Source organism: Amblyomma mixtum, chromosome 1 (genome assembly GCF_055824585.1).
Source record: "Amblyomma mixtum isolate Tamu chromosome 1, ASM5582458v1, whole genome shotgun sequence".
Taxonomy (NCBI): Eukaryota; Metazoa; Arthropoda; class Arachnida; order Ixodida; family Ixodidae; genus Amblyomma; species Amblyomma mixtum.
Window position 1 is genome coordinate 9,192,078 of NC_143012.1, and position 15,610 is coordinate 9,207,687.

The 15,610-nt window shown below is 46.1% G+C and overlaps 1 protein-coding gene across 1 annotated transcript in view; it reads left to right on the plus strand.

Annotated features, from left to right (window-relative positions):
- The first annotated feature begins 7,392 nt into the window (after positions 1 to 7,392).
- The window catches only part of LOC149365416 (uncharacterized), a 38,772-nt gene continuing 30,554 nt past the window's right edge, over positions 7,393 to 15,610 (plus strand). Inside the window, exons 1-2 of the mRNA XM_089568621.1 lie at positions 7,393 to 7,406; positions 9,916 to 10,131. Of these exons, the coding sequence (XP_089424747.1) occupies positions 7,393 to 7,406; positions 9,916 to 10,131 (230 nt within the window). The remainder of the gene's footprint in view (positions 7,407 to 9,915; positions 10,132 to 15,610) is intronic.

Sequence of the window (15,610 nt, forward strand, 5' to 3'; positions counted from 1 at the left end):
GGTTAGGAGGACAGCTGAGGCGTATGCAGTACAAAAGGGTGGAAACGAATTGTGCTATCGTGGATTAGCGGACAGACGAAAACTAGGAGTGGGATTCCTCATCTATCAGGATATAGCTGGCAACATAGAGAAGTTTTATTGTATTAACGAGAGGGTGGCAGCTATCGTAATTAGGCTTAATAAGTGGTGCAAGCCTGCGTGCCTACATCAAGCCATGATGACCAGATCGTTGAAAGCTTCTATGAAGACATGTAATTGGCAATGAACAAAGTAAAATCACAGTACACTACTTATGAGAGACTTCAATGTGAAGGTAGGCAAGAAGCAGGCTGGAGACCAGGCATGTGCATATGGTATAAGCTCTAGGAATAGCAGGGGAGATTTATTAGTAGAGTTCGCAGATAGAAATAATTTACGGACCATGAATACCTTCTTCCGCAAATGAGAAAACAGGAAGTGGATGTGGTAGAGCCCTCATGATGAGACTAGAAATGAAATAGACTTCGTACTGTGAAATCACCCTGTCATCGTAGAGGATGTGAAGGTCCGTTGTAGCGATCACAGAATGGTAAGGTCTGGTAACTTACCCTTCATTACATTCATTACATTCATTACAGGCTTTAACTGAGGAAGACGACCGTGATGCAGAAACAATGAATGATAATCTCACAGATATCGTTACGGAGTGCGCAGTAGAAGTAGGCAGTTGTATGGTTCGACAGGATACCTGCAAGCTATCTCAGGAGACGAAATAGCTTGTTAAGAAACGGCAAAGCATGAGGGCGTCTACCTCTACCGACAGACCTAATAAATAAACACAAGGTAGCCGACATAAGGAAGTTTAATATGGAAAAAATCGAGCATGCTCTAAATAATGGAGGCAGCCTAAAAGCGATGCAGAGGAAATTAGGCACAAGTAAAAACCAGATGTATCTGTTAAGAGATGAAGTGTGCAATGTCATTAGCAATATGGAGAAGATAGTTAAAATAGCCGAAGAGTTCTACACAAATCTATACAGTAGCCAATGCAATCAGAGCGTTAGAGAGACAGTAGCGCACAGCGTTGGAACATCCTGCCAGTAACGAAAAATGAAGTAAAGAAAGCCTTAGGATAAATGAAAAAGCCGAAATCACCTGGTGAGGATCAGGTAACAGAACATTTGTTGAAGGACGGGAGAGAGATCATGCTTTAAAAACTAGCCACCCTGTATACGCAATGCCTTGTGACCTCGAGAGTACCAGAAGCTTGGAAGAACGCTAACATTATCTTAATTCATAAGAAAGTAGTCGTCAAGGGCTTGAAAAATTACAGACCGATCAGCTTACGGTCCGTTGCCTACAAGGTACTTACTAAGGTAATCGCATATAGAATCAGGACAACCTTAGACTTCAATCAACCGAATGATCAGGCAGGGTTTCGTAAATGATACTCAACAATAGACCATATTTACACCATCGATCAGGCGATAGAGAAATGCGCAGAATATAACCGACCCCTATGTATACGCTTCATTGATTACGATAAAGCATTTGACTTGGTGGAAACCTCAGCTGTCATGCAGGCATTGCGCAATCAGGATGTAGAAGAGTGTTTTGTGCAAATATTGGAAGATATCTATAACGACTGCACAGCTACCATATTCCTCCACCCGCCGCGATGGCTCAGTGCTTATGGCGCTTGGCTGCTGACCCAAAAGTCGTGGGTTCGAATCCGGCCGCGGCTGTCGAATTTCGATGAAGGCGAAATTCTAGAGGCCCGTATACTGTGCGATGTCAGTGCACGTTAAAGAACCGCAGGTGGTCGAAATTTCCGCAGCCCGTCACTACGGAGTCTCTCATAGTCTGAGTTGCTTTGGTACGTTAAACCCGCCATAAACACGTATTCCTCCATAAAGTCACCAATAAAATTCGAATTATGTAGGATGTCAGGCAGGGAGACATGATCTCGCCGATGCTGTTCACCGCCGAGGTGTTCCGAGGCCTGAATTGGGGACAGTTGTGGATAAGAGTAATCTGAGTAATCTGCGATTCGCTGATGGCATTGCCTTGCTAAGTCACGCAGGACATGAAATGCAAATCGTGATTAATGAGTTAGACAGGCAGAGCAGAACGGTGGGTCTAAAAATTAACACGAGGAAAATAAAACCTAATGTTCAACAGTCTCGTAAGGGGACGCAGTTCACAACTGGCAGCGAGGTGCTGGAAGTGGTAAACGGGTACTTAGAGCAGGTAGTTACCGCTGATCCGGATCATGATAGGGAAATAACTACAGGAATAAGAATGGGGTGGACAGCATATATTGAGATCATGAATGGCAGTTTACCAATATAGCTCAAGAGGAAAGTATACAACAGCTGTATATTACCAGTACACACCTGTCGGACAAAAACGTGGAGGCTAACGAAAATGGTTCGGTTAAGTTAAAGACAATAATGCAGCAAGGTATGACAAGAAAAATGCCAGGTGTAACGTTATCAGGAGCGGGCGGGGCGAGCGAGGGAACAAACGTGTGTTAATGACATCCTAATCGAAATCGATAGGAAGAAAGGGGCTTGTGCAGGGCATGTAATGCGAAGGCAAGATAACCGCTGGTCCTTAAGGGTAACGGAGTGAATTCCAAGAGAAGGCAAGCGTAGCAGGGGGCGGGAGGGGGCGGCAAAAAGTTGGGTGGGTGGATGAGATTAAGAAGTTTTCGGGCTACGGTGGCTGCAGCTGGCAAAGGACAGGGGGTTATTTGGAGAGACGTGGGAGGGGCCTTTGCCCTGCAGTGGGTGTAGTCAGGCTGATGATGATGATGAATATAACTTCCCTCCGAGTCTAGCCAATGCTGCGAGTATGGCATGAGCTTTGAATTAGCTTCATAGCTCACTTTGTCATGACCTGGAGATGTGCGCTTGTATGACTCGCGAAAGCGGGGGTCAGTTCTATCGTGAAGAGTAGGTTCAACGCAATCGTCGCCGCACGTGGGGGCCCCGGTTGGCCATCTGCAGAGAATGCTGATGGTCTCGATCCCGCTGCCTAGTCTGCAATATTCATCGGAAATTTTTTAAAAGATTTTCTTTCAGGAAGAAAGAAAACTCATCATCAAATCATCATCAAAATAATAATCATCATCAAAATTAACTCCATAGGAAAAGTAATCCCAAAATCCATAATGTACTCAGTTTACGTAGACGACCTCCAAATAGCATGCACGTCTTCCAGCATACCTACTTGTGAGCGACAGATAAAAATAACAATAAATAAACTGGCTACCTGGGCAGATAGAAACGGATTTAGATTTTCATCAAACATCAAAAACAGCATCATTTATACAGATTCACTGAGCGTCCTCACAGCATTAAACTCCAAAAATACCACGGAGCCACTGATAGGAAGCATCATACACAATATAGTAAAGGTCACGACACAAAAACATGTTATAAAATTCTGCTGGGTTCCCAGTCACGTTGGCATTAGGGACAATGAGAGAGCCGACATGTGTGCTGCACAAACCAGAACCATGGAAATAAAACATGTGAATTTGCCTCCTAGGGATTACATGAAGTTAGTACATAGCAAACTAAGAACCAAGTGGTAAGCTTCTTAGGAAAATGAAGGAAACAACAAGCTGCATACCATAAAGCCCATTTTAAAAGAATGGAAATCATGCCGCCATAAAGAGCGTTTTATCGAAGTAATTTTATGTCGTTTACGCTTAGGTCACACACACATCACCGATAACTTCTTATTAACAAAAAAAGACAAACCTGTGTGTGAATTGTGTGGTGAGGAGCTCACAGTAAATCACATTTTAATTTCTTGTTCGCATCTCGAAGAATTTAGAAAAAAAAATTTTACGATATTTTACAATGAACACATTCCATTTCATCCCGCATTGCTTTTAGGCGAGCAAACACTTGTCGAGTTTTCACTTGTTTGTAAGTTTCTAGAGAAAGCCAATGTTTTAAACCTATTATAATGTCACCTCTATACACTTGACATAACATCATCTAACCTTGAGTTTGGCGCATGATAGCCATAGTTGCTTATGCGCCATAAAAACCCATATAACTAACTTTCAGGAAGAGACAGTGCGGTGGAGGGGTGCAGCTGTTGGGAAGGCATGCGCATGCCTCTAACGTTTGAAATTTTGGCTACTTGTTGGTGCACATTGAACGTTGAACAAAAGTCTCGCCTTGTTCGCCGGCTAAGTTTGTCCAGGTTTCGCCGAATGTGTTGCTGTGCCCGCCGGCAGGCACGAAGATCTTCATGGCTTTTTGTGCAAAGAGCTTTCTTTTCTGCTCGCCTACGAATAGCACACATCATTTGAAATGTCTCGCCTTTGGTGGTAAGCTGTCATTCTTAGCTGACATTCGCGTACTTATTTTTAAGTAGTGAGGTATTGTCGGGACTAATTCCTTATTGCGGATCGCAGCAGTAATTTCCCCGCTTGGTGGCTTGCGCCACAATTCGATTTTATAGGGAATTTCTTGGTGACGTCTGCGCACGGACAGCTGATGAAAAGGTTGGGTAATAGAAGTCACTGCGCCGTGCAAAGTTTGTGCAGCTGAACTTGTTACAAAGGTGACATTAATGCAGCTAGCAGTCTTCGTGCCTCGGAGGTAGACAACGCTGCTGTCATTCATAGGTTTAGTGGAGTGTTTTGACAAGATCTGTAAGTTTTCACCTCACACGCGTATGTGTGTGCTGCCCAAAATTTCAGTATGAGCACTGAAGTCTTCACAGACGTGGTGAAGGCGCCATGGCTATCAAGTTCTCAAGCCTTGAACCGCCGAATGGCTTGCCTGGCTCTAGGTATGCTCCAATGAGAGTGTACTCTTGCCGGCCAACCACTGTTGCTGCGCACACGTATTCATTGTCACTGTGAGGCGGGATATCAACAAAAGAAGCCGAAATATCATTGTGAAAAGCTATTGGTAATCTGTTGACGTCATCTAGTCGTTGTGAATGATGAAGATAATATCCTTGCAGCTGAAAATCTTCCTCGACATGCTATTCTGAGATGACGATGAAATGGTATCGGTATGCTCGAACCAGCTGCCGGAAATCTGAGAGTTTCGGGTGAAAATCGCGAACGTTAAACTGGAATATGGCGGGTGTACCAAAGATGTGAATAGTTAATTCAGTTTAGGCTGTCATTGTAGAAGCCATGTTTACTGCCGAGATGTGCGGGGCCTCATTGGAGCGTACGATGGTGACACCAATGGTTCCATTGCTAGGACAGCTTCTACTTCTGGGAGACTTCTTGACGAAAGATTGGCGTATACAAAAGTCTTGATCTCTCCAAACAGCACAGAGATCAGAAATCCTGAGATCTCTTGTTCGGTGTTGCCGTTTTGCTGCTATTCGAAGGTCGTCCTGTCACGTTGAGTTGCCTTAGTCAGTGTGCGAGAGTGGCCGTTTGGTGGGACTTGTGCGGAATGTTCCCATAGTTTTGAAGAAGGCGGTGCACCTGAGGGCTTGTGACGTTTCTTTCTTGCTGCTGCTGCATGTGTGTTTCCAGCCTTCTTGTCTTGTTGCGTTCATGCATCTTGGTTAAGGTCCGGCACATTCGTGACAACCACCTCAGGTTAGGTGATGGTTCATATCGCTTGGGCGGTTTCCCTTGTACTTGCTCCCAGTTGCGTGCAAGGGTAGCGACTTTGTGTTTAAGACATCCTCCGTATGAAGCAGGGTGTGGACCATTTCAGTTCGAGCACTTAGGTTGCGACCTCGATGTGCATTCCTTGTACGAATGTTAACCAGCACTGACTTCGTATCGAACAGGGCCTGTGCAATGTCTCGAGACTGGACCTTGCGTCTGACATTTGCAACATTGTGTTGCTGCCCCACCATATCCATTTCCGGGTTAACTGCAGAACTGGGTTAACTGCCTTTTCGGCAGTAATGAATTCTTGGCGAATTTTAAGATAACTGATCTACGACTTATAGGGTCGGTCAGAAGTTCCCAGGCCACAGGCTCTGCTTTTCAGCGTTATACCCTCTCACATGTGATGGCAATAAAGCTATCAAGGTTTAAAAGGGGGGGGGGGGGGGAATGATACTTCGAATTCAAATTATTTATTCATATTTCAAAGCACAAAAAGATGTGTCCACCACTGTCTGGACCCGTAGCCGTAGGCTAGTCAGTCATGGGTCCAAAAAATTAAATACAGTCATACCGACACTCCAATACAATACAATTCGAACTTGTAGCAGCGGGGAGAGATACGTATACATGAGTACAAATGGAGAAATTAAAAGAAAAATATATCACAATTAACAATTGCATAATATGAAAAAAAACATCGTAGATGTTCAAAAAAGCAATGGTAATAAAGGTCGAATGCACATAGCAGGTTCAGTAAGCTTTAACTTACAGTACGTATGTGCCAAAATAATTTTTTTTTTGCTGTAGGAGTAAAATTTTGAGCGTATTTTGCTTCGTGTGGTGGGAGAGTATTCCATATACCTGCACCGATAAAAGCGAGCTGTCGTTTTCCATATACGTTGTGAGTGGTAGGTAGATTAAAGTTTCCTATCGTTACATTTCTGGTGGGACGTGATGACGTGTGAAATAGGGATAAATGAAAAAAGGATGGTTGTACCTTACAATGCTGTTTTTAGTAGGCGTAGCGAATGAAAAGGTAGTCTCTAAATTGTCGAATAATGATTTTCTGGAATGATCCGGTTTAGAATGAGTTATGACTCTTAATGATCGTTTCTGTAATTTTCGGATTGGCTCGATATAACTGCTGTATGACCATCCCTATGAATCTAGGTAGTATGAGAGTTGGCTGTTGATAAAGGAAAAATATAAAATGCGTAATATATTTGTGTCGAAGAACTCACGTGCCTGCAGCAGTTTATTGCACCCGGATGCCATTTCTGCCTCCACTGCTGATAAATGATTTTGCCAGTGCAGGTGCCTATCAAAGACTACGCCAAGATATTTAAAACAAGGTGTATGATTCAGTAGAGAGTTATCGATGCTAATGTTTGTACAGTTAATATCTGTTTGTTTACTACAGGAGTGATATATGGTATATTTTTCTCAGCGCTAAAAGACAGCTTGTTAGCTGAAAAGCAGTGAGAGATGCTTGCTAAATCTGTTTGTTTTAGACTCAGTTTCCTCAATGTTATTTCCTGTAATAATTACAGCGTGTCATCGGCGTACATCAGCATGTCTCCGAAGTTTAGTGCAAGTGGGAGTTCGGAAACATATAAATATTAAAGCAGGGGTCCAAAAACAGACTCTTGGGGCACGCCCGTGTGTGTAGGTCGTGGTGACGATGATACATTATTCATTACGACTACCTGATGACGATGACGATGAAAGTAACTAGAAAACAGCTTCAAAATCCGTTCTCTAAACCTTCGCGATTTAGCTTGCACAAAAGGAGTCAAAGGATGAATGGTCAAAGGTATTGAAAGTCTTAATCGAGAAAGACCACAGCCACAAGTTTGTTGTCATTTATATCAGAGTTTGTTTTTTCGGCTTATGACTGCACTGCAGTTGACTTTGAATGGTGCTGCTGAAAGTCGCGTTGCTGTGGGCTAATTATGCAGTATTTTTCTCTAAATCTATTAATTCGATTTGCAAGAATTTTTTCGGAAAGGTTATTAACAGCACTGAGCACTGATGCAGTTCGATAACTAGAAGCGTTTGAGCGATCTCCGGTCTTGTATATTGCAACAACTCGGGCCATTTTTAGCGGCGTTCTGTACTTGGCAGTTTGCTGTGAGTGATATAGAGCCTGGAATAATATAGGACTTGGAATATTAATGTTATCTTTTAACATACGTACTGTTATTTCATCCAATCCAGCAACTTTATTGCTAGCCGTAGATGCCAATGTATAATACATTTCACTAAGTTCAATGTCATCCAGAAAAAATGGTACTTGGTAGTGGACTAGGTAAGAAAGAATTTATATCAACGTTAATTACAGAGGTAGCTGAAGAAATCTTTACGGTAGTAAAATATATAATAAAGCGGTCGACAACGTGCTGATCAATGACGGCCGGAAGCGTCTGTTGTTCGCATGGTTTACCATTAACATTGTTCACAATTCCCCACAATTCCCCACAATTCCCCAGAGATTTTGGGCTTGGGGGTGTCCTAACTGCCCGACTATAGTGCCCGAAAGCAGACCTAGTGTATCCTGGGAACTTTTGACCGAACCTGTACCTCTCTGACATTGGCACCGTTAAGGTGGCGGTTTCGGCTCGTTGGTAACACATGTCAAACAAAAATAGCGCAGGAACAGAACAAGGTCAAGCAAGGACACACACGAACGCTACTGTGTGTCCTTGCTTGTCCCTGTTCTGTTCCTGCGCTGTTTTTGTTTGACTTGGCGCCGTCTTAAGGAGCTGTTGTAACGCCTACTTTACTTTTCATTTGTATTCACCGACTGACATGCTCTCCATATTCCCTTTGCAACTAATGTTGCCGTGGTGTCCGAGTGATAATGGTATTTGTCTGCTGACCCGAAAACCGCGTGTTCAATCCCGGCCGCGGCGGTCGCATTTCGATGGAAGTGAAATGCTAGAGGCCCGTGTACTGTGCGGTGTCAGGGCACGTTAAAGAACCCCAGGGGATAGAAATTTGTCGCAACCCTCCACTACGGCGTCCCTCTTAGCATGGGTCACTTCGGAAGGGTTAGCCCCATCAAACCAAAACCAACGAAACCAAACCTTTCCACCTAAGCGTTTGTTTTTGCAGATGCCTCTCATTACTGCTGCTGCTTATAGTGAGTCAAAATCACCGTTGTCCCGCCGCTGTGGCGCAGTGGTTACGGCGCTCGGCTGCTGGCCCGAAAGACGCGGGTTCGATCCCGGCCGCGGCGGCCGAATTTCGATGGAGGCGAAATTCTAGAGGCCCGTGTACTGTGCGATGTCAGTGCACGTTAAAGAACCCCAGCTGGTCGAAATTTCCGGCGCCCTTCACTACGGCGTCCCTGAGACGCTTCGGGACGTTAAACACCAATAAACCAAGGCAAACTAAAACCACCGTAATCAAAACTCGCTGCTAACCACACGTTGGCGAGTGCTCGAGGGCGATGTGACATATTCCTTACGGTACTGATATTACAGAGGATGCCTCGAGCCACGTATTACAAATAATCTCCAGCCAATCCAGTGCTGTTGTTTATATTCCTGACACCTAAAAGCTAAGCGAAGTTATGCAATATTTAAGGCGGGAAACCACTTGCCTTCTCTTCACTTGCCTTTTTTTTCGAATCCACTCCAGTGCCATCAAGGACCAGTGGTTTTCTTCCCTTCGCATCGCACGCCCCGCCCAAGCCCACTTCTTCCTCTTGATTCCGAATAGAATGTCATTAACCCACCTTTCTTTCCTCACCCACTTCCGGTCTCTTAACGTTACACCTATCAATTTCCTTTCCATAGCTTACTGCGTTGTCCCTTTTCGTTAGCCTCCACGTTTCTGCAACATATGTGAGTGCAGCTAAGATACCGCTGGTGTATACTTTTCTCGTGCGGGATATTGATAAACTGCCATTCATGATCTTAGATATAGCCTGCCATATCAGCTTCATCCTATTCTTATTCTAGTTATTTTCCTCTCATGATCCGGATCAGCAGCCACTACCTCCCCTAAGATTACTTATTCCCTTACCACTTCCAGCCCCTCGCTACCAATTACGAACTGCTGTTGAAGCTTCTCAAGTATGAGAAGGTTTTTGCTTCCATCATCTGTACCCTGAAACGTTAACCCTATATTTGGCCCACTCTAACTCTCTCTGGCAAACTCAATGCAAATATTGTGCGTAAATATTTATGAACCGCAATAAGTGCTACTACTTCATCATTTCCATATTAACTTTCCTTAGTTGATATATTCCGCAATATTTTCTGGTATGACTGTATATGGTTGCGCCTATTTTTTTCTCCTTATTTTCCTGTTTGAAGCTTCTGTTGCAGCAAGTACGGCAGCAGAATTGCTGCCAACTGGCAGCACTACTGCCATTCAGAAGACAGGAGCCCGTGCATCTGCTTGTGCTGTTGCTGCAAACCTGTCGCCTCAAAGGGAGCCAGCACAGCCATCATCAGCGATAGCAGCGCCGCCAGTAGGACCGGCTGTGGTCTTGCCAGACCATGCACTCCCCGAAAATGCCTGCCCAGCTCGTAAGTAGGTCACATCTTGCACGTTCGGGAAAGGAATAATTTCAGTATTTAAGTACACGGGGATACGGTGGCTGCAGCTGGCCAAGGGCAAGGTTAATTGGAGAGACACGGGAGAGGCCTTTGCCCTGCAGTGAGCGTAGTGAGGCTGATAATGATGGTGATAAGTGATGTAATGTATTACACGGCATCGCCTCCCTCTAAGTATTTTCCCTCAGCATCTTGAATCTGTTCCTTTCTTCTTTGATTTGTTTTACCCAGCCAGCTTCTATGGTTCCAAAATTTTTGCCCCCCCCCCCCCCCCCCCCCGCCTAGGAGAGTACCTGCACTTGCTGTTTCTTTTGTCAATAAGATTCTAATTTTTGGTCTATTTTCTCTTGAGATAACTGCGCCTTTGCTTATTTGTGTTCCCTCGAAGCCACCCGTCGCAGTTCGATGGCCTCCTTATTTCCATATTTCACCAGCTTCGTGGCTTCCTCTTTCTTCTCCAACGTTTTACCGCTTTTACTTGCTTAATTATACTAATGAGTAGATCTGATTATAATCCCACTTTTTCATTTGGCACTTCTCTATTTCTTCCTCTATGCCTGCTGTTATTAGCGCTATTTGTTCGTCGTTTAATTTTGCGTTCTATTTTCGACTTCTCTGGATTTCTCTTTTGATCAGGGCTCCCACCTTGTGGGGTTTAAATTGGGGAGATAAATCCGTTCTCCCCGCTTAACCGCGGCTGACCCAGTTCAAAACCGCGCGGACCCCACCCCGTGGTCGCGTACGCTACCGAGCGCTCGCTGACCACGGCGGGCCTTGCTCTGCGGGAACAAAGGAACGACACACTGGCTGACACAAACAAGGCATTTATTGCTATAACAACAATAACGCCAGCTAGCAACAAAATACACTGAGGAATCGAGGATGTCCGACTCACCAGCACGGTTACGAGCGAACGTTCGCCCACGCTAGGGCAAGAGGGAAGCTCCGAGGCGAGACGGGGCGAGCTGAGGGGAACATGTTTCCACACGAGGTCGCCCGCGGCGAAGAGCGGAGCTTTGCGCGTGAACGTCCACACGCTTCCCGGCCCCGAGCAAAAGAGAACCGGCTCCCTCCCGCGAGCGCGCAGCAAAACGCCATCCGTGGCGCTGGTGTCGCTGCGACGCGAGCGCCCTCCCCTGTTTGTTAAAGTAACCCAACTGAGAAGAGTGCGTTGCGGGGGGAGCTAACCACAGCTGGGGTGCATTGCGGGAAAGCGAACCACGGGGAGGCGAGTGCATCCCCACAACCTGCAGACTTATATGCTTATGATCACTTCCCAGACTGTACTCACCTTCTTCGTCTATTTCAATTTTTGGCAGCGTGGTATAGATTCCCTGCGAAATTGGGCAACACTCATCGCTCATCTCCCTGCTACTAAATTCCCACGTGATTTTTCCCTCTCTTTTAGTTTTTCTATTTACAATAACTAGGTGGTGCCACTCACATAAGACTGGCATTAACTTCTCGTTACAACCCGTTACAACGTATTGTATGCTTGCATGGTAGCGTGGTGGGGCCGGAGAAGGGACGGAGAAGACCGGAGTTATGAGGACGAGGAAGACACTGAAAACTTAATATAACTGTTTACATTGTGTACAAATAGAGAGCAACTGAGAATGTCCCTCAGAAAAAGGGGAACATATGGGCAAACGGAAGACTCGATTAGAGGGAGGTTCTCGGCTGCACTCGAAGCCGAGTTTAATACGGTTTAATTCGTAAAACATGTACCAACCAGCCCGTATTTGTCCTGTTCTGGAATTAATACGGTTTCCTTCCATGAAGTCCCTAGATGGGGGCCGAGCCTGCCGCGGAAGGCGTGTCCTGTAAAGTTCACTTTGGCACTCATCACACACTGCCTCAATAGGGAGGGAACACACCCCCGTCACTTAATGAGCTTGAGGGTACGGAGGACGCCATATATGTTCCGCAGACACCGGAAGGTTCGCCAGTGGCGTTCCCAGGGCCTCCAGATGATCGCAAGTGTGGTGCACAATGTAAGGCCATGCGGGTGGGCACGGGAGGTAGGGAAACTACTAGCCGGAAACTGCTCCTTTGACGACGAATGACGCGGCCAAGCACGGTGACTGGACCCAACTGACACCCAGGTCCCCTCTTGAAGGTCAGTTACGGCTGGCCTTAGGAAATATCTTCGTTATTAGATGAGGGTACACTGGTAGAGCTGTGCTGGCTGCTCTCTGGAGAGGCTTGCTGTCACTGCTGCCATAGCTACGCCGGAAGAGAGTGCGCGTTTTAATCCCCTTTGGCTGGAGGACATTCCGGGAATTAACAGTATCCGGGCTTATCCATCCAGATCCTCGGTGTGGTCATTCATGTCGCCCAGCAGAAAAATATCAACACCGTCTCCTAACTGCCCCGGCGCGGTGGCTCAGTGGTTATGGCGCTCGGCTGCTGACCCGAAAGGTGGGGCTCGATCCCGGCCGCGGCGGCCGAATTTCAATGAAGGCGCAATTCTAGAGGCCCGTGTGCTGTGCGATGTCAGTGCACGTTAAAGAACCCCAGGTGGTTGAAATTTTCAGAGGCCTTCACTACGGCGTCCCTCATAGCCTGAGTCGCTATGTTACCCTTATAAAAATTTCTATAGACAGTCCATAGACTGTCTATAGACAAATCTCTACTGAAAGTCTATAGGTCTATAGGAAGTCTATAGACACAGGTCTATAGACAGTCTATAGACGATCTATAGACTTATGGTCATACATTTCCTATAGAGCTGCCTATAGACCGTCTATAGACACTTGTCTATAGACGGACTATAGACTTATGGCCATAGACTTCCTGTAGATTACTGTCTATAGACAGTCTACAGACAAAAGTCTACTGGTCCAGTAGACAGATGTCTATAGACTGTCTATAGACATCCCAAAGGTGTGTGGCCTGGCAGTGCTATAGACCTTTGTCTATAGACAGTCTATAGACCTCTGTCTACTAAACTATTAGTAGACCATTATCTATAGACTGCCTATAGACTGTCCACAATCATTGAAAAAGGTCACCAGACAGAGTTCACACATGAAACAATCAATATACTTACAAATTTAGTTTATTTCCAAGCTATCCAGGCTGGGAATATGCAATACATGCACCATAATAATGCACCACAGTAACATAAAAGTTGAAAGTAACAGTCCGGCTAGTTTCCTCAGAAGCATTCTTGTGGCCTGTTGTCTGCAGTAAATCATCCGGGCATGTTCACCTGTACAGCACAAAGGAAAAAAATAATATAAGAGGAACTGAAAAAAAATTCCCATTCCATCTCTACACATGTGCTTTACAATGCAAGGCATATCCTGGCTATGCCATTCTAGAAAGGCAATCTTGATCTTTTGGTTTGGTTTTATGTGGTTCAAAGACCCAAGGCGACAAAGGCTACGAGACGCTGAAGTGAAAGGATGGGGAATAATTTCGGTCACCTGTGCAGAGTACACAGGCCTTTAGCATTTTGCCTCTATTAAAATGCGACCGCCTAGGCCGGAATCGAACCTGCATCTTGTGGGAATCTGGCTTTCCGCCGTCGCCTTTGCGCGGCTGTGCCGGCCGCCCGCGTTGTTTCTCCTCTTTCCCTTGCTCCCGCCTCAGGCGGTGGAGAGGCGGCTGGGTGACTAATCACTGTCATTTAGCCACAGCTCCGCCCAGGCTCCCCAAGGGCCTTTGCCATTGGCGCCTTTTGGCGGGAATCCGGGACCCGTTTTGGCGGCCGCGCATCCCGCGACCGTCCGAGCGGGGCCCAGAGAGAGAGATCCCTCCGAGACAGCGTAAGGTGCGTACGTTACTGTTTGTCCGTGCCGGCCTTGCCGTTCGGACCAGTGCTTACTCGAGCTCGCCCGCACGTGTCCTCTGACCTGCAGCGGCTCGAGCCTGTCCAGCGGGGTCCAGCGACCTCCGACAGGCGTACCTTGCGTTGAATGCCCACTCTCTCTCGCAACCGGCCCAACGGTCGACACGAGAGAGAGATCACAGCACTGCCGCGGGGACATTCTCCTGCAGCGGCGTGCTAGCGGCGCACATTGCTCGAGTCGCTTCGTGCGCGCAGCGGAGCCTTGCTCCTCGCGCGCCCCCGGGACGGGGTGACTATTGAGTGTTTGTGTATCTGCTGAAGGACGACGTGAATAAACGTCTCCTTTGTGAACTTGGAGGCCTATTTCTTTGCGGCGAATCACTCTCCTCCCAGCGGAGGTTGAGTGCACCGCATCGGTGTCCCAGTGGTGTGTGGTGACGGCTGATCGGGGCCCTTGGCTCGCGCGAAGCTCGAACCCGCGGTGGGTGGTGGCCTTTGTCCACGTAGAAACCCACAATCTTTAAGGTCGCCATACGAACATGGTAGCCACTGAGCTATCACGCCGGCTCAATCATTTCAGTAAATACACGACAGATTATAAGTGTCGTCATAAAACATTGTAACATAGACCCCTAATCCCTGGAGCACTCTACTCTGAATCCAGTACTGATATTGATTTCTCTATGGCAATACTGCTACAGCCAATACTGATCTCATTATGGCAATCCTTTTACACTATTTGTAACAGAAGACTTCGAACAATTGTGCCGCATATCTGCATTGACTCGCAAGGAGCTGTTAAGAATGCCACCTCCAAAAAATACAGATTCAGTGCACCTTACAGAGGGATCCAAAAAGGAGAATATTGCAGCATTTATTCTTATAACCGCCATAGAAGAAGCGCTTCAGAATACCCTGCGTGAATTAAGCCTGGTACACCCGGCCAAATTTTTAACTGGCTCGGGTGTTGCATTGCTAAATGCACCTTGTAAAAAAGGTGCCTTTCAGCTACACTGCTGGCATATTCATGCTGTAATTTAACGAGTGAAATGTCATTTCGTGGTTCCTCTTTGTTCATATAATGTTTGAGTGCAGTACTTGCGTGTTTAGATCAACGTTATCAGAAACATTCGTCTGCCACTACGAACAGCTGAAACAAGCGGCATACGCAGCAATGGATCTGGTCCATATGGCCTCATCCTCTGGGTAAAGTACCACTCCTTTCATGGCGGACAAGTCGTTTACCCAGATTAGTGCAAATGCGCCACCAGAACCATTGCTGCGTATTCCGCTTGTTTCGGCTCTTCGTAGCGGCAGACGATGAATATTTCTGATAACTTTGATCTAAACATGCAAGTACTCCGCTCAAACATTATATTAACAAAAAGAGACTATGAAATGCCATCTCACGTGTCAAATTACAACATGAATATGCCAGCAGTGTGGCCAAAATGCATTTTTTTACAAGGTGCATTTAGCGATGCAACACCTAAGCCAGTTAAAGATTTGGCCGAGTGTACGTAAGCCGATACTCAAACGGGCACAAGCTATACAAAACCAACAGGCAGAAGCAACCAGTTCACCACAGATTTGCGCCTATAACTTGAAGCACAAAGACGGAACAGCATACTCGTACATCTGCGCGCGCTCTTAGAA